The sequence below is a fragment of the Anabas testudineus genome, chromosome 7, assembly GCF_900324465.2.
Source record: "Anabas testudineus chromosome 7, fAnaTes1.2, whole genome shotgun sequence".
NCBI lineage: Eukaryota > Metazoa > Chordata > Actinopteri > Anabantiformes > Anabantidae > Anabas > Anabas testudineus.
In genome coordinates this window covers 12967262-12989787 of record NC_046616.1, presented here as the reverse complement: position 1 = coordinate 12989787, position 22526 = coordinate 12967262, and the positions used below count along the sequence as shown (strand labels likewise).

The 22526-nt window shown below is 44.0% G+C and overlaps 1 protein-coding gene across 6 annotated transcripts in view; it reads left to right on the top strand.

The window, feature by feature from the left end:
* The window catches only part of kmt2d (lysine (K)-specific methyltransferase 2D), a 28950-nt gene extending 7615 nt beyond the window's left edge, over positions 1 to 21335 (top strand). For 3 of the 6 annotated variants that reach the window (XM_026368011.1, XM_026368014.1, XM_026368015.1), the window contains exons 13-55: positions 152 to 265; positions 366 to 479; positions 599 to 703; positions 786 to 967; positions 1228 to 1392; positions 1592 to 1701; positions 1835 to 1879; positions 1980 to 2168; positions 2271 to 2432; positions 2533 to 2655; positions 3019 to 3140; positions 3242 to 3377; positions 3479 to 3565; positions 3646 to 3723; positions 3845 to 4003; positions 4143 to 4212; positions 4377 to 4615; positions 4731 to 4804; positions 5052 to 5102; positions 5221 to 6855; positions 6937 to 7110; positions 7284 to 7429; positions 7556 to 9333; positions 9428 to 9551; positions 10672 to 10753; positions 10845 to 10911; positions 11026 to 11252; positions 11353 to 14238; positions 14321 to 14470; positions 14554 to 14718; positions 14805 to 14952; positions 15045 to 15126; positions 15237 to 15409; positions 15566 to 15690; positions 15794 to 15929; positions 16275 to 16396; positions 16519 to 17896; positions 18006 to 18142; positions 18402 to 18532; positions 18616 to 18901; positions 19063 to 19136; positions 19226 to 19334; positions 19417 to 21335. In XM_026368011.1, coding sequence (XP_026223796.1) covers positions 152 to 265; positions 366 to 479; positions 599 to 703; positions 786 to 967; positions 1228 to 1392; positions 1592 to 1701; positions 1835 to 1879; positions 1980 to 2168; positions 2271 to 2432; positions 2533 to 2655; positions 3019 to 3140; positions 3242 to 3377; positions 3479 to 3565; positions 3646 to 3723; positions 3845 to 4003; positions 4143 to 4212; positions 4377 to 4615; positions 4731 to 4804; positions 5052 to 5102; positions 5221 to 6855; positions 6937 to 7110; positions 7284 to 7429; positions 7556 to 9333; positions 9428 to 9551; positions 10672 to 10753; positions 10845 to 10911; positions 11026 to 11252; positions 11353 to 14238; positions 14321 to 14470; positions 14554 to 14718; positions 14805 to 14952; positions 15045 to 15126; positions 15237 to 15409; positions 15566 to 15690; positions 15794 to 15929; positions 16275 to 16396; positions 16519 to 17896; positions 18006 to 18142; positions 18402 to 18532; positions 18616 to 18901; positions 19063 to 19136; positions 19226 to 19334; positions 19417 to 19533 — 12777 coding nt within the window. In that variant the 3' untranslated portion in view covers positions 19534 to 21335. The remainder of the gene's footprint in view (positions 1 to 151; positions 266 to 365; positions 480 to 598; positions 704 to 785; positions 968 to 1227; positions 1393 to 1591; positions 1702 to 1834; positions 1880 to 1979; positions 2169 to 2270; positions 2433 to 2532; positions 2656 to 3018; positions 3141 to 3241; positions 3378 to 3478; positions 3566 to 3645; positions 3724 to 3844; positions 4004 to 4142; positions 4213 to 4376; positions 4616 to 4730; positions 4805 to 5051; positions 5103 to 5220; positions 6856 to 6936; positions 7111 to 7283; positions 7430 to 7555; positions 9334 to 9427; positions 9552 to 10671; positions 10754 to 10844; positions 10912 to 11025; positions 11253 to 11352; positions 14239 to 14320; positions 14471 to 14553; positions 14719 to 14804; positions 14953 to 15044; positions 15127 to 15236; positions 15410 to 15565; positions 15691 to 15793; positions 15930 to 16274; positions 16397 to 16518; positions 17897 to 18005; positions 18143 to 18401; positions 18533 to 18615; positions 18902 to 19062; positions 19137 to 19225; positions 19335 to 19416) is intronic. The other 3 variants (XM_026368012.1, XM_026368016.1, XM_026368013.1) reach the window with 3 other exon arrangements.
* Positions 21336 to 22526: the final 1191 nt, after the last annotated feature.

Below are 22526 nucleotides of genomic sequence, written 5' to 3'. Positions count from 1 at the left end.
CATGGGCTCAATTGGACGTTACTCAGTCTTTGGCCAACCAACTCAGACATTTGCATTCTCACATACAGCTCCACCAGATGATTTGTAGAGACGTTCAGGGTTTCAGTGCATTCAGTAGTATTAACATGAAAATATTTTCCTTGCCTTTTAGGGGCGAAGCAATAGTTTCCCTGGGAAGCGCAGACCACGAGGGGGTGGTGGAGGTAGAGGACGTGGTGGGAGGTCACGTCTCAAAGCCATGGCCTCCTGCATTGATGCCTTCTTGGTGAGCTGTACTTTATATGCATCATTTCAAAACATTCTTTTACTTTACCAAGATGATAACACTCACTGTTTTCATAATTTGTTCATTTGCTTGAACACAGCTAAGTATGACATCAGACACTGGATTAAATAAAGAGGAAGAAGATGAAGAAGATGACACCATGCAAAACACAGTGGTTCTTTTCTCAAACACTGATAAGTTTGTCCTACTCCAGGTACAGCTCTTGTTGTACTTTCACTGCAAGAACCAATAATGTCTCTTTTAATGTAATGCAGACTGTTTCTTTGTTGTCATATTTGCTTTGTCCAACTCGCGTTCTCTCCTCTGTTTTAGGATATGTGTGTTGTGTGTGGGAGTTTTGGAAAAGGTGTGGAGGGGCAGTTGTTGGCTTGTGCCCAGTGTGCCCAGTGTTACCATCCTTACTGTGTTAACAGCAAAGTAAGCACAGTGCTAACATTAGAGTTTTTTTCATTAATGTATTTTGTAAATTGAAACTTATTAAACCACATATCATCTTTAGATCACCAAGACAATGCTCCGTAAGGGCTGGCGCTGTTTGGAATGTATTGTGTGTGAGGTCTGTGGAAAAGCTTCGGACCCCTCCCGTCTGCTGCTGTGTGACGACTGTGATGTCAGCTATCACACTTACTGCTTGGACCCACCCTTACACACTGTACCCAAGGGTGGATGGAAGTGCAAATGGTAAAAAAAAATATAAACTCTAAGAGTACAAAGCTTCGTTCAGTCTTGGACCTTTGAATGGGGTCAAATGGAAATGAATACATGTAAATTTGCATATTATGTAAAACACTCATGCCTCCACCCAGCAGCAGCAATTCAAAGGCCCATCCCTCTGCCACTTGCTTGTGCACAGAGAAATTGTTACACCACTCATATGTATTTTTAAAGTCTTGCATAATGTCTGTATAATTGTTACAAAGTGAATCATTACTTCTGCGCAGGTGCGTGTGCTGTGTTCAGTGTGGTTCCAACTCTCCGGGTTTCCACTGTGAGTGGCAGAACAACTACACCCACTGTGGCCCCTGTGCCAGCCTCGTCACCTGTCCAGTATGCAGAGAGAACTTCATGGAGGAGGAGCTGCTGTTGCAGTGTCAGTACTGTGATCGGTGGGTGCTACTCCACAGAATCACACACACACACACACACACAACATGCAGACACAGGGGTGTCCATATCTCTAACAAAGACAAATGGGGAATAGATTCCATTATTTATTCCATATGATCTTTGCAGATTTGCAGTGCAATCTTTTATAATATATAAAAAAAAGTGTGTGTCTCAGCATATTTGTGTGTGCCTGTGCAGATGGGTCCATGCTGTCTGTGAGAGCCTGTATACAGAGGATGAGGTTGAACAAGCTTCTGATGAGGGCTTTGCATGCACATCCTGCACCCCATATGTTCCAAAACCTGTGGGTAAGTCTGAGTGACGGTTTTAAAACTGAAGACACAAAAATTGTGATTTCATAAACATACAGGATATTCATGTATGTACTGATGGCGTGGTTTTCTTTTGCTTTCTCCAACTGCATTTTGCCATTGTTCACAGTAGTAGAGTCTGCCATTATGGCTTCAATAAAGATCAAAGAGCCAGGTTAGTGGAGCTTCCTTATTCGTGTTCAATATCACAAGCACATTCTGCAGGGTTATCTGTTGTTTTAATTTCACTTTTATTTACAATTTTCACATTGCAGAACCCCAGTTCTACCGGTTGGAGGGTGTGTGGCTGACAGAATCAGGAATGTCCTTGCTTCGCAGCATTTCTATGTCACCCCTGCACAAGAGACGTCAGCGTCGCTCCCGACTTGGCACTTTGTGCTCTGAAGGAGGTCCTGATGGAATGGATCTAAGAGAGGTTGAAGGAGAAGGAGAGGACGGCAAAGGTTGGCTAGCTCTTTTGGTCATCGATTAGTACAACAGTTTTCAGGGGTGATTTTTTTATTTTTATAATTTAAGACTTTATGTTACATGTCTTGTATATTTAGGCTGTGGAGAAGCCATGGAATGCGAAACCAAGCTGGAGAACCCTGGGAGCCCTGACAGAGAAGATGGTGCTGAGAGGAATGCACGTCCAGAGGGTGGTACTGAAGGCATGGCAGAGGAGACAGATGACAGCAAAAAAAGAAAGCGGAAACCATACAGGCCTGGTAAGCAAGTCAAAATTTCACAGAACAAATATAATATCTAAATAGGTGTCTTGAGTATCTTCAAAATATTAACAAATATTCTGTTTATAAATGGCATTAGGAATTGGAGGCTTCATGGTCCGACAAAGGAAGTGTCACACACGAATGAAGAAAGAATTTTTTGCCCAGTTGGCTGGAGAGACTACATTAGATGGACAGCCAATAGGGAGAACAATTGAGGACGGTATGTGGCACAGTAGCTTATTAATTTTATTTCATCCAACATATAACATTTTATAATAAATAATAATTGTCACATTTTTGATCGCATAAAGTAGCATTGATAAATTGGTGTTGGGATTGAACTACCTTGGGGGAAAATTTGTTTACTTACCACTAAACATGAGGTGTCTGTTTGATTTCTCAAACATTCTTTTCTCCTGTGCTTTACAGGTGTAGTCTTCTCCTTCTCTCCCATTATTGTTTTTCTTTTCAAGTGACTTTTGTGAATATCATCATGAGTTTTCCTTTTCTAGTGGCTATGTATCCTCAATCATTTTTGCAAATATGGTCTTTAATGAACTGAATTTCATGGCTATATCTGTAGGACCCCATCCTGATACAGATAACATAATGGATCCTAAACCAGCAGAAGGGGAAGAACAGGCTAAGAAACGTCGAGGCCGAAAGAAGAGCAAACTTGAGGACATGTTTCCAGCTTATCTCCAGGTTTGTAATTTCCGAATGCCACAGTTTTTAATATTATTTTTTGAACTTGCAGCTTCCAGTTGTGTAAAGTTTGTTTCTTTAAAATTTGTAATTCACTACAGGAGGCTTTCTTTGGGAAGACACTAATAGACTTGAGTAAGAAAGCTGTGATGACACCTACAGCTCAGAGGCCAGGGACATGCCTTGTTCGACCTTCATTACCAGCACCATCAGGGGTCAAAACTACTGCCCCAGAGAGTAAGGACACAAACTTAACCTGTCACTCATTAAAAATTATTTATTAATGGGTGTGAAAAAAGGTCAGTACAGGGTGTGTGATCTTGTGCTTTTCTCCCTAGCTGAGGGCTTGGATAATGCAGCGGAAGATAATTTTCCTCTCAAGCAGGAGGGGGGTGGGGCCCCTCTGGCTCAGGGAGAAGGTGCAGGTAAGTATCTGCTTGGACACATGTTACTAGTTTATTGTTATGGTCTTGAGCTAATTCTAAATGAATTTACACCTTTATAGGAGTTTCTGCACCATCCTCATCACTGAAGGACCAGGCATCAACTGATCCTCATGATTCTGATGCAGAGAAAAGTGAAGGTAGTAGACTGAGAGAATTCTGTAGTATACTCAGTATGCTAAATTCAGTTAATTCAGCTAAATTCAATTAAGAACAGTGTTCAAACATCTTGTCTTACATTCTTTTGTCTTTGTGTAAAAGGTCTTCCACAAGGAGTGGAGAGTCAAGACTCAGAGCAGTTCTTCAGGAAAGTTCTGGGAGTGTCAGAAGGCTCCTCTTTGGGGGGCATAAAGCCCATCTTGGAGGGCAGTAAGGGAGAACTCAATCGTAGCACTCTGCCACAAAGAGCTCTCCTCTCAGGTGTGTACAAAAGATTATCATTTAAATAAAACCTTTATGTTCAGAAACATTAGCTGGATACTTGAGGACTTTGTAAGTAATGCATATATATACTCAACTAATTCTTGTGTAAAATGTGGCTTTGCAAACTCTCAATCAGGGTCCCTGCCCTCAGCTGGAATGATGGATGCCTTTCCTGGCCTTTCTCAGTCACCTTTCTTTGACATGCGGTAGGGCTAATATTATATTGCCTAGTTCATATTTTTTTAGTCTGTAATTCTGCAATGCAACAGATGCATGACTTTGGTTTATTATTTAAAATAGACTGTTGTCCCTGATGTTGACATATGTAAGTCCTTTATTTAATATATAAACCCACTTATATGATGTACAGGGACAGAGGAGGGCTCTTCAGCCCAGATGGAGGTGAGGAGAGTCCCTGGGCTACTCCATCTACCCCAGTAACCCCCTCTTCCCCACCAACCCCCACTGAGGCAGAGGGTGATGGGCTGTCCTACAACCAGCGCAGTCTTCAGCGCTGGGAGAAAGACGAGGAGCTGGGAGAACTCTCAACCATTTCTCCTGTGCTTTACGCAAACACCAACTTTCCTACTTTGAAACAAGACTATCCAGGTGAGTGTAGAGGAAATACTACACTAATATGCACAGTCTTGTTTAGACCATACAGTGATGTTTTTTCCAAAGCAAAATGATATTGTACAGCTTTTAAATATTTCTTATGTCACAGACTGGGCTAGTCGCTGTAAGCAAATCATGAAGATCTGGAGGAAAGTTTCTGCTACTGACAAAGTTCCATATCTGGTAAGTTCTGTTCTCTTTTTTGTTAATAAAGAAGGATGCACTTGTATTGACAGTTATTTGCTAAACTTCTATTGTCAATTCAAAACAAAGTAGATGGTGTTAGTATTCTTGTGCTTCAATGTATTCTCCCTGGTGGTGTGTGGTACTCTCTTTTTTGCAGAAAGTATGGAACATTCGATTTTGATTTAAACAAATCTGTGAATATTTTTAAGTACACGTTTATAACTATTTGTTTTTTTTCTTGTAGCAAAAGGCCAAAGATAACCGAGCAGCTCAAAGAATCAACAAGGCACAAAAAGTGAGCTAGTTTATTAGCATCTTTTTGTATTGTCAAGGCAAATAAAATAATTGGTGTCTTACACTGGATTTATTGTTCAAATTGTAAATGTTTTCTCTGTGCTCACCTCTTCTCACAGCAGGCAGAGAGTCAGGTGTGCAGGCCAGTCAAGACCGAGACAGGGCGTGTGAAGGGAGAACGGCCCAGTTTACACCTCCAGATTCCACCACCTTCGGGCTCTACATCTATCTCTTCCCAGCCTAGCTCTGCAGAAAGCCCTTTTCCCCTCCCTCCAGATTCGGGATCCTCCTCTGTCTTTTTCTCAGATGGACCTATTAAGACTCCAGGTTCAGCTGAAATTCGGACAGATCCCTTGGCCAAGCTTCCCCCTCAGTCACCCCATTCTCACTCTCACCCAACCACACCCTTCTCCCATGCCGGGGCCAGTCCCTTACAGGCCCCTTCCTCAGGTTATTCTGCTTCCGGCCCACAGGGTCTTCCTCAGGGACGGCCAGCTAGTCTTGGCCCCATTGACATGCAACCAGGAACTCCTGGAACCCCCAGACGGGCTCAGCAGGTTGACCCCTATTTCAGATCACAGCTACAGCAGCAACAGGGCCATCTAATACAATTACAGCAAGCCTCTCAGGAGTCCCTAGGACATCCAGAAAGTCCTCATTCAAGAGGTGCTGGGCTTAGGGAATCGCCCATCTTCTCATCACCTCACAATACTCCCTATGGAGACACTTTCAGAACCCAGCAAGGAATGGGACGACCAGAATATGGTTCCTCCCCGTCACCCTCTGCAATGGCTTCCTCACCTGCAAACACAGGACCACACAGGGCTGATCTGAGTGCACCTTCTCCACGCTCCTCGGCTATGGGAAGACCTGATCTCTCCACTGGTTCACCTGCTTCAATGCTAGAGTCTGGGGATGGTTTGTTCAAGGCACCTATGACGCCAAGAATACACCAAGGGGAGAGCGGGGCAGTCCATCCTGGAGCTTCCCCTAGCCATCCCTCTGAAGGCTACAGGCAGTCTCCTTCTCACCCTTTCTCTGACCCCCACAGTCAGTCTGCACTAACGTCTAGGCCACAGTCAGGCGATAATTGTTCTCTTGGACCCCAGAGACACACTGTAGCTCAGCAGGAACTCTGCCCTAGAGTGCCCTCCAGCCCACAGTCCCAGGCCAGCTCTCAGTCTCCTCACACTCCTGGTGGACTCTCCAATGATGGTTACTCTGTCCAGTCTCCTGCTGCCCCCCGCTTCCAGTCCCCAGACCCTTGTTCTCAGCCACCTTCAAGGCCACAATCTAGAGACCCTTTTGCTACTATCCATAAACCCCCACGTCCACCCTCTGCAGCTTCTGATGGATCTACAAGTTACAAAAGTTCACCTCATCCGAACCAGCCACCTCCAACCCATCCCACCAATAGTTCCATAGGGGATCCATTGTCTGGTAAAATGTCAGCAGCTCCTAATTTCAGTCGCAGCCCAAACACAGGAGGCTTCCAGATAACCCAACAGCAGAACCACATGGTACAGGGCCAACTTCAGCAACCACAGGCACAAACTCAGCAGACTATGGGGGCAGAGGGCTTCAGCTCTAGGTTGCCACTTCCTTCTGGATCACAAGAACTATCTGCTGTCCGCCCTCCTGACATGCCACATCAGCCATCTTTGTCAGGCAATGCGGAAATATCAGACATGTCAACAGTGCAGGATCCTACATTAGTAGGCCTTAGCCCCTCTGACATGGAAAAGCACAGACAGGTACCAAAATATTAGCTGATAAACAGTCATTTTGTGTATCTCCTAGATGTTTTGCTGATCAGTGCTTTCTATGATTTGCAGCGCCAGAGGCTGAGGGAATTCTTGATCAGACAGCAAATGCAGAGAAATTCCATTAGACAAGAGAAGGAGGCTGCTGCTGCTTCTACTGGTAGTGTGTCCCCTGGATGGTCTGGAGGAGATGTGGGTGCCTTTCAACAAGAAAAGGTCCACAGAGCACCACCTCCCTATCCTCAGGTACACAGCTTGAGCAGTACGCCATTCACATTACAGTGTTCTATTCTGCTATCAGTGTGATATAGCAAATTTGTAGTCTGTATATATCTTGGGTACAATCTCAGCAAAGCAACAAATTAAAGGAATGATACAAATTAAATTAATGATATTTTTGCTGTTGTTACTTCTATTAGGATCGTGCTGCTGCTGCTGCTACTACTACTGGAGCTCAGGCTTCTGTGGCAGGGAAGATGCCCATGGCTGTGGGTGGCATGGAGGACAAGCTCATTCGCCCACCACACACAGGAGCCCCCACCATCATGGATCCTAGTGCACTAAGGTAGACATGTCATTGAAGTAAAAAACACTACACTGTAATATTGCTCTTGGGATGATTATTATTCTAAATAGGTAATTTGGATTCAAATGAATTTTTTCATTTCACTTTTGCATTTCTGTCCTTCAGGCCCCCAGTAGCCACTGGACCTCCAGGCATGTTTGCTCGTCCACCATTTCCTCCTCAGTGGCAAGGGCAGGCTGCAGGTCCACGGAGGTTCCCCCAGCCTGGTATGGAAGCTATGGGCATAAGGCACAATCTCAACCCTGCTGTCAACATCCAGGGTATGGAGACCATGGGTAACCCTCATACTATGATACCAGGGCATGGAGGAGAGACCATGCAGCCAGTGGGTCAAGGGCCCCCACCACAGTTTATTGAACTGAGACACAATTCACAGAGGCTACCCCTACGACCCCAATTCATGCCTCGTGGACCTCAGCCCAGAGCACGTCTCTATGTCCCACAGCAAGAAATGGCAGCACCTTATGTTCAACAGCATCCCATAGGTCAAGCTGGTAGTATTCAAACAGAAGGAGGCAGTGACTCGCAGCCAGGGTTACAGGGTGGACTGTCCGTTTTATTACCTCAGCAGTCCACAGCCCCAGTAACACAACAGCCCCACATGCAGCCCCAGGTGTCTACTTCTATTCCCAACACTCCTACCACTGAGCAGCATCAGCTTCCACAATCAAATCTAATTACAGGGCCTGAGACTAATTCAGTAGAAAACACAGAGGAATTACCAGAGCCTGATCTTGAGGGACTTGGGGATACCACCGGGGATGGTGGTGTGGAGGATGAGGATGATTTAGCCCTAGACTTGGACCCAGACAAAGGAGATGATGACTTGGGTAACCTGGACAACCTTGAAACCAATGATCCACATCTAGATGACTTGCTCAATAGCGATGAGTTTGACCTGCTGGCTTACACAGACCCTGAACTGGATCAAGGAGATCCTAAAGATGCCTTTTCAGACCAGCTGCGGTTGGTGGAGGCAGAAAGTGAAGTACCTTCATCCTCCTCTAGGTCTGTTAAAGTAGAAGAGAAAGCCAAGGCAGAGACAGTACAGAGGTCTCTCACAACAGCTCCTGCCACAGCAGAGGGGTCTGCTTCCCAACTGCCATCCTCTGCAGAAATTGCTGATGTGTCCAAAATTAAAGTAGAAGACACAAGTCTCACCCCTCAGCTACAATCAGGACAGACAGTAGTGAAAGATGAAATGGGAGAGGCTGTGTCAATGCTTCTTGGTGGAGCTGCGCAATCTGCAAAATCTGCACAAACAGGAAACCAGTCTGCTTCACTGAGCTCTGTACGATTAGGAGGTCTTCCATTCCCCCTGCCAGGGCAAACTGATCAGTTGCCTTTTCCTCCAGCTACTCCACATACAGATATTGGTGATGATCCACTGGGGCTGCCTGATGTAGGGGGTGAAAACTCTCCTGCAGTAGATCTGGCAAAGGTAGAGAGCTCTTTAGATGGCGAACTGCCTCTTCTAATACAAGATCTACTGGAGCATGAGAAGAAAGAACTACAGAAGCAGCAACAGCTCAGTTCCCTCCACCAGGGAAGCATGGCGTCTCATTTTCCTGGCCTACCAAATCAACAGCCAAACCCACAGCCACCTGGGCAAATAATGCTGCCACACCACCATCGTCCACCACCCCAGGGCATGATGGCTCAGGGAGGGATGGCACCCCGTGCTCCGCACATGTTGCAACAGCAGCAGCAGAGGCTTATGGGACCTGGAATGGCACCTCCACCTCACATGAACATGGCCCAGCAGCAAGCCATGATGAGAATGGGACAGCCAGGGATTCATCCAGGTCTCAGTCATCAACCGCAGCAGCAGCAGCCGGTAGTTAAACAGTCACCACTGGCCAACAATTTCTTCCCAGACAAAGGTAGGGACTGTTTTTATCACTACAATTACTGCACAAAATGTTGTTCTTTTCATACTATATAACCACGTTTTTTTTTTTTTTTTTTTTTTTGCAGATTTAGACAAATTTGCTGCTGACGACATCATGGACCCCATTGCCAAGGCAAAGATGGTGGCACTTAAGGGTATCAAGAGAGTGTTGGCACAGGACCAAATGGTGGTACCCTCTGGCATTAACAGGTATTCCTTTTGTTGTGTGTACACATCATTGCTATCATATTGCTGAGTCCCAGCAGAAAATGTTTCAACTTAATAAGAGTTACTTAAAAATAAAGACAAAAGTTGAACGTCTTGCTCAGTACTTAATGGCTAACCAACTATTGAACTTAATGGACCCAGATATTTCCTTCTGGAAGTGGTTGAGATCTAAGGAGTTGCATGCCTCTTAACATGTTAACTTATGTCAGTGCTGTGTCTCACCTACTTATGCTACCACCATCTGTCTAAAAACTTAGGTTTGCTTGTTTGATGTGGCTGCTTTGTTCAAATACCATGCCTCCCTTTAACAACATGTGACAACTTTCTGGCAATAATAGAAAATCTTTTTCAGTGGTGTTAGCAGCCAGCAGTAAACAAAACAAATTGATTAATCATTGTTCATAAGTTGGTGCTGGGAGACAGAAAACACAGAATATGATCTTGATGATAATTATTTAGCATTTGCTATTATAAGGCAAAAGCCACAGTGCATGCTGAAAAAAACAAACCAAATATCCCCAAAATATCAGTTAAATCTATCAACATCTTCTTGGATTAGGGTTTGTAGGATTATTTCGCTTATTTATTGAAGTTTCTATTCAAATAAAAATAGCTTTTGTGGAGAACAGTTGAGGGACCACGTTTTCCTAATTTAAAGCCATGATCCTGGCTTTTAATTTTATAGTATTGTTAAATTTTTCTCAATATCTCAGCCTAAAACCGCTTTCCCATTCGAAGCTACACCTGGCCTCTCTGCTCATTATTGCTCAGTGTTCAAAATAAATTTCATCCTACTCCACTCAGATTGCTCTCTCACTCCAAAAAATCTCAAATCTCAAAAAAATGATCGCAATAGAAATGTTTCGACTGAAAAGTACATTCTCGCAGGCTTCAACTCACAGTGTGAACAATACTGTAGCAAAACTGGATTGGGACAAAGAGCAACGCTCGCTTCCTTTTTAAAATAAATAATAAAAATTGGCCACAAAATCTGCCTACTCGCTTGCTTGTACTCCGGTTCTGACCTTTACATATTTGTATGGGAATATTGTTCAGTACACTGGTGTAGTTATACAGCTGATGTTTTCCATTTTTCCCTTAGGCAACAAGTTTCTCTGCTTGCTCAGAGGCTTGCCTCTGCCCCTGGTACAGATCCAGGACAACTTGCAGCTGAACCTCCAAAGGTATGCTGTCTAGATTTTCACGAGCGATTGCTTTAATTTCATTTTAGGTCTTATGCAGCTAATACATTTAAATGCTTTCTTTATGTGTTAGGAGGGAGAAACAAGTGATCCTGCCCAGTCAAGACCTAACCCTCCTCAGTTTGTGCAAGGAATCATTAGTATGTTTTTAACAATTACATTGTCTCATAATAAATACATACAGTCATGTGGAAGAATGTTATATTGCTTTTCTCTCATATGCTCCTATCTTAATGTATCTTTTTCTGTTATAGATGATGCAGAACAGCATCAGTATGAAGAGTGGCTCCTTCATACCCAGCAATTACTTCAGATGCAGTTGAAATTTTTAGAGGAACAGATTGGAGTTCACCGCAAATCACGCAAGGCACTGTGTGCTAAGCAACGCACAGCTAAGAAAGCTGGCAGGGAGTTTGTTGAGGCTGAGAAGCTAAAGTTGATTACAGAAGAGCAAAGCAAAATTCAGAAACAACTTGACCAGGTGTGCAAAAACTCTTAAGTTTACCAACTTTTCAATAGCAAAGGCATGTGGAGTTTGAATTTAAAAAATTTTATCTGCTCATTATCACATTATCTTCTAGGTACGCAAGCAGCAGAAGGAGCACACCAATCTTATTGCAGAGTATAGAAGCAAGCAGCAGCAGCATCAGCAAGGCTCGGGTCTTCTTGCCCCAGGTCATGCTACACAGGGAGGCCCCCCTCACATGTATTCCAAAATGCCTGGCCAGATGATGATGGGACAACAGGGAGCACCAGTAATGGGTCAGCACCCTGGCATGATGCCTGTCAGGATGCCCCAAGGGCAGCCCTTTGTTGCAGGAGCACAACCTCAGCTTCCTGCAGCTCTTGGAGCTAGTGGTGCCAGGGCCCCAGGTCCTCCCGGGGCTCAAACAGGATTCTTCCCACAAGGGCCTGGGATGCAAGGTGCAGACCCCAGGCTTTTGCAAGAAAGACAGCTTCAACATAGGATGCAGATGGCAAAACTACAGCAACAACAGGCGATGATGGGTCAACAATCACTGCCACATACAAATCAACAGCCTGGCTTAATTGCTCCATCGCAGCCTGGTATGATGGGGAACCCACTTATGGGCCAGCAGCAAGGAAACACTCCACAGGGAATGTTAGTAAACCAGGTGCAGGTTCCACAAGGAATGGTTGGAGTCCAGGCTGCAGGTCCACCAACTCAAAACCTTGTAGGAGGCCAGTCTATTAGCCATGCTCAAGCAATGATGACAGCTCAACCAGGCACTATGGGGAACCAGCCAGTTACACTTTCACAGCAGCAGAGGCCTCAGCTCATGATGGGTCAGCAGGGAATGGTGGGGTCTCCTGGCCATCCTGGTCTCAGGAGTCCCCAGGCCCAACTGACTCCACAGCAGCAGAATATTCTAGCTCAACGTATGCTCGCATCTCAGCAGCAGCAGCAAAAGAATTTAACCCATCTTCAGCAGCAGCAGATGGCACATCAGAGACAGCCCACACCATTGATCAGACAGTCTAGCCAAGAGCAAGGAGGCCTCTCTCAGCCCTCTACCCCACAGATGGTGTCCTCGCCTTCAGCAGGAAGTATCACACCCCAGCCACAGGGAGCTACTGACATCCAAAACACAGGCCCCAAAGAGGGTGGTATCCTGAGCCCTGTTTCAAGGACACCACCACAGCAGAGTGGACCCTCCACTCCCAATCAGGTCTCCCAACTAGGCCCTACAAATGATCATCAAACTGACTTGGGACGACAGCAATTACAACAACAACAGCTTCAGCATCAAAACCAGGTTTTTATGGCTCAGCAGCAATCAAATCCTCAGTCTGTATCTGAGCAACAAACAGGTTTGGTTGGCAACCAACAAACTGGTGTCCTTCAGCAACAGCAGCAGCTTTCTTTGACTCTCCAGAGGCAAGGTTCCCTCAGTGCTGACAAGTCTAACCTGATGACTGTTAAGGAGGAGGGGAAACCAATCGATTTCTTAGCTCAGCAGCAACAACAGCAAACAGTTCAAAATGCCATGCAACCATCACAAGATTCCAGCTTCCAGCAGCCGATAACAGGCCAGAACCATCCTGGTCAGCCACAACCTGTTGTGATGGGCCATAATGCACAACAGCAAGCTCTCATAGCTCAGCAGCAAAAAATGGCCACAATGGGCTTGATCAGGCCTCAGCAGCAAGGCATGATTGCACAGAGGCCTGGGATTCCACTTGGACATATCCGCACCTCTATTAACATGCAGGCTATAATTGCTCAGAATCCTCAGCTCCGCAATCTTCCCCCAAACCAGCAGTTACAGCACATCCAGGCCATGATTGCGCAGAGGCAACTGCAGCAGGGACAGATGCTGCGGATGCCAATGGGTCAAGGCCCGCAAAGACCTCAAATGCAACCTGGACAGGTGCCACAAGTTGGGCAGCAGATGCCATTGATGGAAGGCCAACAGATGACATATGGAGGTGTGGGGAAGTCAGGAGCAGTGGGAATTCAGCAACAGCCGGGCATGTTGGGCCAGCAAGCTAGTGTTAATCCTCAGATACAGCAGAGGATGATGGTGCCTGGGCAACAACAGCCACAATTAGGGGAGATGATGCAGCAACATATAAGAGGCCAGGTTCCCATGCCACGTTCTCCAATGGAGCAGGGCCGTATTGTAAAGTCGGCATCTCCATGTCAGCCATTAGCTAACTCTCCTGGGGATCCACAACGACACACATTTAATCAAGCTATGGGTATGTGTCTACCCAATCCCACTTCCACTCAGAGTCAACAACAAGCACTAATGTCAGCTACAGCAGGCCGTATGCAAGGCTCTCCATCCCATGCGTATTCTCCAAGAGGCCCTTTTGGCATGAGCCCCGCCCACCCAGCATCACCTCTTTCATCTCATGTCTCCTCGCCTTCTGTAGTTGACAATAGGGCTGGAAAGGCCAGTCCATACAGCCAAGTCAAGGCATCTCCACTCAGGTCACCTGGAGCCAAGAGTCCACTTGATTGCCCAGGTCTGAAGGTAGAAACTCAGACACCAGGTGAAACATCTCAGACAGTCTCAGATGTTCTCAATGGACCGCAAAAAGGGATGAATGTTCAGTTGCAAGATGCTACAGAGAGCCACGTTTCTCACACACAACATGACTCCAGAGAAGGGCAGCTATGCAAGATGACCCTACAGAACATTAAACAAGAACCAAGGGAGGTTCAGTGTGATGGTACAACAGAGGCTCATCCTGGAGGCATAAAGCGAGAAGCAGGAGGTGAGACAATTACTACTGGAAACATGGATGGAGATCCTGGGACTCAGTGTCCTAGATCTGAGACTGGACAGCAACTACTACAAAAACTCTTAAGAACCAAGAACCTTCAACTCGGTGCTCAGAGGCCTTCTGAAGGCATCCACAATGAGATCAATGGACATATCAATAGCAAGCTAGCAATGCTGGAGCAAAAACTTCAAGGGACTCCACGAAATATGGAGGTATGATTTCCTTTGGAGCATTCATTGTTCTTGCACGTCATTTTTGTGGGAAAAAAAAGTCTTATTTTCTTAACCCTTACAGGATTTACAGTCCATAACAAAAAGGGCTCCTGTACAAAAGCCGAAGCGCACTAATAAAGCACCTGGAGACCGAGGGCCTAACGCACGGAAGAAGAATAAAAAGGAGGAAGTTGAAAAAAGCGCTGAAGCCCTGATAAAGCAACTCAAACAGGTAAATGCATCACAAAAGTGAATTTTTGAGTATAATGTAAGGGTTCCCCTTATCATGCAGACTAATGAACATTTACTCTCTAGGGTCTTTCTCTGCTGCCCCTGATGGAGCCTTCAATCACTGCCAGTCTGGATCTGTTTGCCCCCTTTGGAAGCAGCCCAGGCAATGACAAAGCCCAGCTCAAGGGATCCTTTGGAAATGCAGTGCTGGACAATATCCCAGACTACTATTCTCAGTTACTTACTAAGGTATAACTAAGCTGCAACAAGTGTCAGTGGTTAAATGTTGCCAAAGTGAAAATGTTTTAAGACCATATTGTTTTGTGGCTTTACAGAGTAACCTCAGCAACCCACCAACACCACCATCCTCTCTACCACCTACTCCTCCACCTTCCGTACAGCACAAGCTACTGAATGGAGTTACACCTGGGGAGGAGCTGTCTGATGGTCAGAAAGACACAGAGCCAGCAGAAGAGCCAATGGGTAAATAATGAAAGATTTTACATTGTCATGTATATTTTATTTTGCAGTTGTACTGTATTTTGGTCCTAAAGTGTCTATAATTCACCCTACAGATTCTGTTACAGAAGAGGTAAAGAGTGTAGACATTCTAGCAGCTCTTCCCACTCCACCACATAACCAGAATGAGGACATCAGGTACAATGGGATCATTTTCTTGAGGTTTTTGTATACAGGCAGGTCTTGTTGCTGAGTGGCTATAAATGGAAAGATGTTTTTTTTTTTTTTTTTTTTTTTTTTTTTTACAGGATGGAGAGTGATGACGAGGATGCCCCAGAAAGTATCATCCCTGCTTCATCCCCTGAGAGCAATGTTGGAGACGAAACACCACGTTTTCCCCAACTACGGGAGCCTAAAGAGGAGGAGACCGAAAGAGCAATATCCCCCATCATCCCTCTCATACCTCGTACTGCTATTCCAGGTATTATGCATTATAATTGTAGCAGCATTATGTTGCATAAGTAAGTAAATGTATGGACATTTAGAAGGTGTCCCATTCAATTGTAGCAGTTTATATTGTTAAAATGCCAGCTGACATGAAAAGGAACTTAAGATTGATTTACACACTTTCTTGTAGCATTCCCAGAAAACAAACAAGTTGATGCTGCTGATGGCAAGGTAGTTTCCACATCCAACCACTGGGAGAAAGCCAAAAGCAATGAGGTGTCTGTTACCTTCACATTGTCCTCTGCTGCAGCCAAGGTAATAAGGCATGATGTAATTGCACCTTGTGGAACCTTTACCTTCATCTTATTTATTTTCATGTATAATTAACAAAAGCCTTAACCGACTTTCTTTTCATCAGAAACTAAACCATGTGATGATGGCCATGGCACAGTTGCTTAACATTAGAATGCCAGGTTCATATGAGGTGACTTTCCCTCCCCAAAACCCTGATGTACCTGGAATGGATGGGACTGTTAAAGGACCTGGCCAGTCAGGTATGTGTTTAGAGACCATTTTTGCAATGTCCTTTTGTCTGATTGGGCTACAACTGTTTTTATTTTAGAAATCTCAACAAAGAACAAGATTTGAATATCAGAAGACATTCCTCGTGTTTACCTTCCACAAACCTTTCCACAACAAATGTCCTGAGTCATTTACTGCTAATTTCAAATAGCTACTAAAGGACACAGGTTTCATGCAATGTCTCTTGGTTGTGTGAGTTGAGTGGAGTTATTGTTTAAATAGTTAAATCACTGTAGTGGCTTCATATTGACATTGACCTTAAATATGAATATTGGTCTATAAATTGTGACTAAGGTCAACGCGGTCCTGTTTTCTAGGGGCTCTCTGTACAAAGGACAGTGCTTCATCCAGTCAGGATGAGTGGCTTAGGCAATTTGATGTGTCACTACCAGGCTGTACATTGAAGAAACAAGTGGACATTCTGGCGCTCATTAAACAGGTCAGTCTTTACATATCTCTTTAGAACACTATGAATTATTGATTTTTTTTTTTTTCCTGGTCATATGTCTTGCATTTTAAATTTCTTAAAGCTGTAGATTTCATATGTGCATTTTCTTTCAGGAATTCCCTGAAAATGAAGATAAACCAGTCCTGCACTGTTACACAACCAATGTAAGTGACTTGGACGTGCGCCACCTCCCTATCATACCAGTGGAGGAATCTCCACCCCCATCACCAGCTCCTCCACAAGCTCCCACGTCTATCCCTGCTCCAACTACTGAAGCTGAACCTCCCAAGAAATTGGCTTCTCCCTCACCCTGTCCTAATAGTCCCATCGATGTCCAGATCAAGACTGAAAATGATCAGGATATTGTTCCGTCTATTGATGCTGCTCAAACAAATGATGTCACAGAGTCTGAACTTGCTGCTCCTGAGTCAGTCACTGATCCAGCAACTGCCACTGTAGTTTTTAATCCTACTGCTCCTACTGAAGATCAGCAGGATCTCGGTCCTGCTACCAAGGAAGAGGACCCGTCCACTGATCCAGCCCAACCTCCTAAAGATCATCCCAGCACCCTGGAGGCTTCCCCTAAGTCTATGAAGCAGCGCAGACCTCTCTCCCCTGATGAGGAAGTGGTACATCCTAAAGTGAAAAAATGGAAGGGGATTCGCTGGAAGCGTCTTCAGATTGTCATTTCAATACGTAAGGGGGGGTCTAAGAAAGAGAGCAGCCGTGAGGTGTCTGAGCTGATGGAACGCCTGCGCATTACTCTTCGTCCAGAAAAACTGCCTCGGGATAAACGTAAATGCTGTTTCTGCCACGATGAAGGTGACGGCGCCACAGACGGGCCTGCCCGCTTGCTTAACATTGATGTGGACCTGTGGGTGCACCTTAATTGTGCCCTCTGGTCCACAGAGGTGTATGAAACACAGGGTGGAGCTCTAATCAATGTGGAAGTAGCCCTGCGCCGTGGATTGCGGACTCTATGCGCGTACTGCCAGAAAACAGGTGCAACTAACAGCTGCAACAGACTGCGCTGTCCAAATGTCTACCATTTTGCCTGTGCTATCCGGGCACGCTGCATGTTCTTTAAGGATAAGACCATGTTGTGCACTCAGCATAAGCTGAAGGGCCCCAGTGAAGACGAACTCAGCACGTTTGCGGTTTTACGACGTGTCTACATTGAGCGTGACGAGGTGAAACAGATCGCCAGCATCTTACAGCGAGGCGACCGCATCCACCTGTTCCGTGTTGGAGGGCTCATCTTCCATGCTGTTGGCCAGTTATTGCCCTCCCAAATGGCCAACTTCCACTCGCCCACTGCCATCTTTCCTGTTGGCTATGAGGCCACACGCATCTATTGGAGCACTCGTGTGCCCAACAAACGCTGTCGCTACCGCTGTCGTATTAGTGAGGATGAAGCTCGCCCCCTGTTTGAGGTGCGTGTCTTGGAGCATGGCATGGAGGATTTACAGTACCGTGACATTACTCCAGAAGGTAAGAACTTTAACATTGCTCTCACCAAATGTTATGTGGTGTCTCCTAGTGTTGTACTTAACAACCTAAAATAACGCTCTTTACCACTGATTGAATTCTTTGTCTTTAGGGATCTGGAAGCGGGTAGTTAATCAGGTGGCTAAACTCCGGGATGAATCCTCCATGTTGAAGCTTTTCACTGAACATGTCAAGGGAGAGGAGATGTATGGACTCACAGTTCATGCTGTCATGCGGATCACTGAGTCGGTAAGAATTTGTACAAGAAAGAAATGCTTTCATTTGTCTTTATCTCTGAGTTATTACTGAGTTGTCTTCACAAGCTAACATTTGATTTTTGTCAGAGGGAGATCTCATGGTGTCAGAACTGAAAAGCCCTGACATTACAAGCAGAACTCTTTTAGACTCGCCATGAGTAGAATCTATACTGTACACTCCACAGCTACACGTTTGCTGGACTACTGTACGTTAAACTTGTTTGTATTTGTGTTACTTTGTTGTGTCTTAGTTGCCTGGAGTGGAGAACTGTCAGAACTATCAGTTTCGATATGGCCGTCACCCTCTGATGGAGCTCCCTCTCATGATCAATCCCACTGGCTGTGCTCGCTCTGAGCCCAAAGTTCCCACACTCTGCAAGAGGTAACACGTCACTCTTTTAGCAGTAAGCTACAGTAAGCAAGATCAGTGCTTTAATTGACTCTATGTCGTCTGTTTCTCTCAAGGCCTCACACTCTAAACAGCACCAGTGTGTCAAAGGCCTACCAGAGTACCTTTACAGGAGAGCTCAACACACCATACAGCAAGCAGTTTGTCCACTCCAAGTCCTCCCAGTATCGACGCCTGAAGACTGAGTGGAAGAACAACGTGTATCTGGCACGATCCCGCATTCAGGGCCTGGGTCTGTACGCTGCCAAGGATCTGGAGAAGCACACCATGGTCATTGAATACATTGGTACTGTCATACGTAATGAAGTGGCCAATCGCAGAGAGAAGATCTATGAGTCACAGGTACGGCTATCAAACACTTGAACAAAATGAACAAAGAAAACAGGAAAAGATACAGATACATGGGGGTTGGGGAAACATTTTCTTAGTGGGCAGCTCACATGTATCCTACAACAGGACAACAAGACGTTTGGTTTACTTGAGAATTTCTTTTCCTAACTTAGAACCGTGGGATCTATATGTTCCGCATCAACAATGAGCAGGTGATTGATGCCACTCTGACAGGTGGCCCGGCTCGGTAAGTGTTGATTGAGTATGAATTACCTTAATATGAACCCATGAGTATAATGTGATTTTTAACTGACTTTTTCCCCCCTTCATTTCCAGCTATGTCAACCATTCCTGTGCTCCCAACTGCGTTGCAGAGGTTGTAACATTTGACAAAGAAGACAAGATTATCATCATTTCCAGCCGCAGGATCCCCAAAGGGGAAGAGGTGCGTCATTAAAAAACCGACCTTACCTTACTTTAACTTTTACATTTTGTAAGACCTTTTCTTATTCATTTCTAAATCTCAGTTGGTGCTACATCTCTATTCACAGCTGACCTACGACTACCAGTTTGATTTTGAGGACGATCAGCACAAGATCCCTTGCCACTGTGGGGCCTGGAATTGCAGAAAGTGGATGAACTAACAAGAAGAAAGAGAAATAAAGAATTTCCCTCACACTGGTGCCAGAACACTCCTGCGCCAAAGCCTTTGAATCCTACATAGCCAGTGCATAAGCTGTTCTGAAAGATGTGGAGGAAGCCTGGCCTCCGTCATTGAAAGACTAAAGTGTTGACACCTGTAGCCAAAGGTTTGAAGAGCATTAATCAATAAAAGCAACCGACCACCTCCATCAACAGCAGCTTGATGGTGGGACTAACTTTCATCTTTGGACTAGTGAATCATCCTTTCCTCAGCCAAAACCCTTTTCCCCCTTCGACTGTTCTCAATAAGCTTACAGTGGCTGGAAAACAATCCTCAACATCTACCAAAAGATTCTGACCATCTGATATCAATACTCGTAGTGCAGAGCTCCGCCGGAGCTCCGACAAAAAGCCATTTTGAAATACTAAGAATGAACTAATGATGCATTTTTATGTTTTAAGTCGGACCTATTTCTTGACCCACCTGACCACACCTCCCCCTCACCTCCCAGAAAAGGCACTTTCCCCATCCCTCATCAATGAAGACAACACGGATATTGGCTAGCTAGACAATCTTGATGTGGCTCTGTGTAAGAACTACATGTGATCGATGGAAAAAAAGAAAAAAAAAAAAAAGTAAGTTAATATAAAATTTGAGATGCTATTGATCTGGGGCTCCAGATGCACCAGATGTTCTGACTGTGTGAAGTCCTAAGGTGGGTTAGTTGGACCCAGTCTACCTCATTGATTTAGCGGGAAGTGACTGCTTTGTATGAAAACTGTTAACTGCTACTGTGGAACGGTGGGGGGAAGGGGGAATGTTTTTATGGGCTTAGCCTTCTCGGACAAGCAGGGAATCTTAAGCAGCAGGTTTGCTCTATCTACTCTATGCTGATGATGATTTACAATAATGAGCCAACATAATTATTATTCATGAATTATTTATACAGAGGAACTATATGACAGTTTTGATAAGATATTTCATTAAAATCACAATCAAAAGCTTAGCGGGTGTCCTGTATGCCACCAAATCATTCTCGATGTTGATGTAGCTTCTTTCTCTGTTTTGTGCTTTTTATTTCTGCATCTCAAAATCATGCTATTAGCTGTGTGAAAGCACAATGACATATACTTTTAAGTTGCTGAAGACCGTAATGGTGTGGGTGAATGACTCATGACTAGGACACTTAGTCTCTGAAGACTATAAAGTCCAGAATTAACCAAGGACACATTTGCTTGTTGCTTCATACATTGAAGTTCCACTTGTCTAAAACCAGCCGGTGGATGTATGACTACTGTCCCATTTAATCCTTTTTATTCCCCAACAACAACAACTCAGTTGATTCACAACTCAACCTTAAGCTTTGAATCATGCCTCTTCCTCTCTCTGTATAATTTAGTGGACTGTTGTTAAACTTTACTGTAGTAAGTCTTCTTCTGCCTGAGTACAGCCTGCAGTGTTTCTACTTCCCCTGTCACGTGCTTTTCTAGTGCTGGTACTGTCCTCTCGAGGCTGAACGGATGGCAGGGAAAGACTTATTGGAAAAAAGGGCATTTGTTTTCATTTCTATGTAAGATGAATGAAAAAAGTCTTTAAAGGGAGCTTTACTAAAACTCCATCTTCCCATACTACTATGTTTCCTCCTTTCCCTAACCTAAGACCTCACATGATTTAAAAATGCAAAGTTGTACAAACTGTATATATAGTATATGCATTAGGGGACAGCAACTCTTTATCCAGCCCCTTTGTAATCAATAAAGTCAAATCAAGTGTAGAGAAATAAAATTGACAAAAAAAAATCAACCACTGGATATCATTTTAACAAAGATAAAGCTGTATATAAATATAAATATATGTAAAATGGCAAACTAATATCTTTATGTATATGAACCAGAGTGTTTTGCATTTACTTGTTTTTCTATTAGTGTTTTTGCTATAAGCTCTCAGAGACACGTTTGTTAAAATAGGTATGAGAGCATGTCTGGTCTTCTCCAATCAGTTGCTATGAGAAGTCGAGGTGATTTACAAAAACAGTTTTGGGTTCGTGTGGACGGTCGTAATTAGACGTGAAAATCACTTCTTGCATAAAGCAGTACAATGGTGCATAGCATTTGTATTTATGTAATATTGTTTGTGTTTCTTTATTATTTTTTTTCTCTCTTTATTTATGCTACTGCTTGTTGATTACCAAAACCTGTCCCTTAATCGGTCACAATTGGATTGATATACTCTTGAATGGAAAATCTTGAATTCCCTAGAATATTGTTAGTGTTTTGCTTTTGAATATCTTCCCTATAGAAGTGAATGTGTTGGTAAACCTTGTGAAATGGTTACTTGGCCTAATATATGTTATGATGTAATACTCAAAGTTAATCCCATACTTAACCTGGTAATGAATTGCACTCATAGTATAACAGAGAACTTCTCTAAAGTGGTAGATATTGATCAAGTATCCGAAGCAGTGATATATATAAATATATATATATATATTTTTTGGTATGTTTCTATTTCAAGGGAAGACCGTGATGAGACATTACGCCGCTCACTGGATTTTAGCCTGAATAATTTTTAACTTCTCTGAATCTTAATTTAAGTTCTCTGCATATCTTATAATTTAATAAAGTTTGCTCAAATTGAAGGTTTTTTTTAACCTCACCTACTTTTTAAAAAAGATGTTGCATCTGTACAGCAGAGATACTTTTAGGGAATATTAATAAATATAATGATCATTTTTATTGTATGTGGCATGTTTTGTATGGATATTATTTTAAATTGTACATATTTTTTTCAGGACGCCAGAGGTTGCATCTCTTTATATACAGCTTTCCCACTCCCTTTGCCCTTCATCTTATTTCTTTGTCTGCTTTTGTTTCTTGTAAAGGAAAATAAAATGCATTTTAAATATGCCGTCTTGTTTTAACTCGTACACCGAGCAGCTGAGCTTGAAGATTTCATTTTCAATTAATCTTTTTTTTTCCAGCTTTCTGCCACATC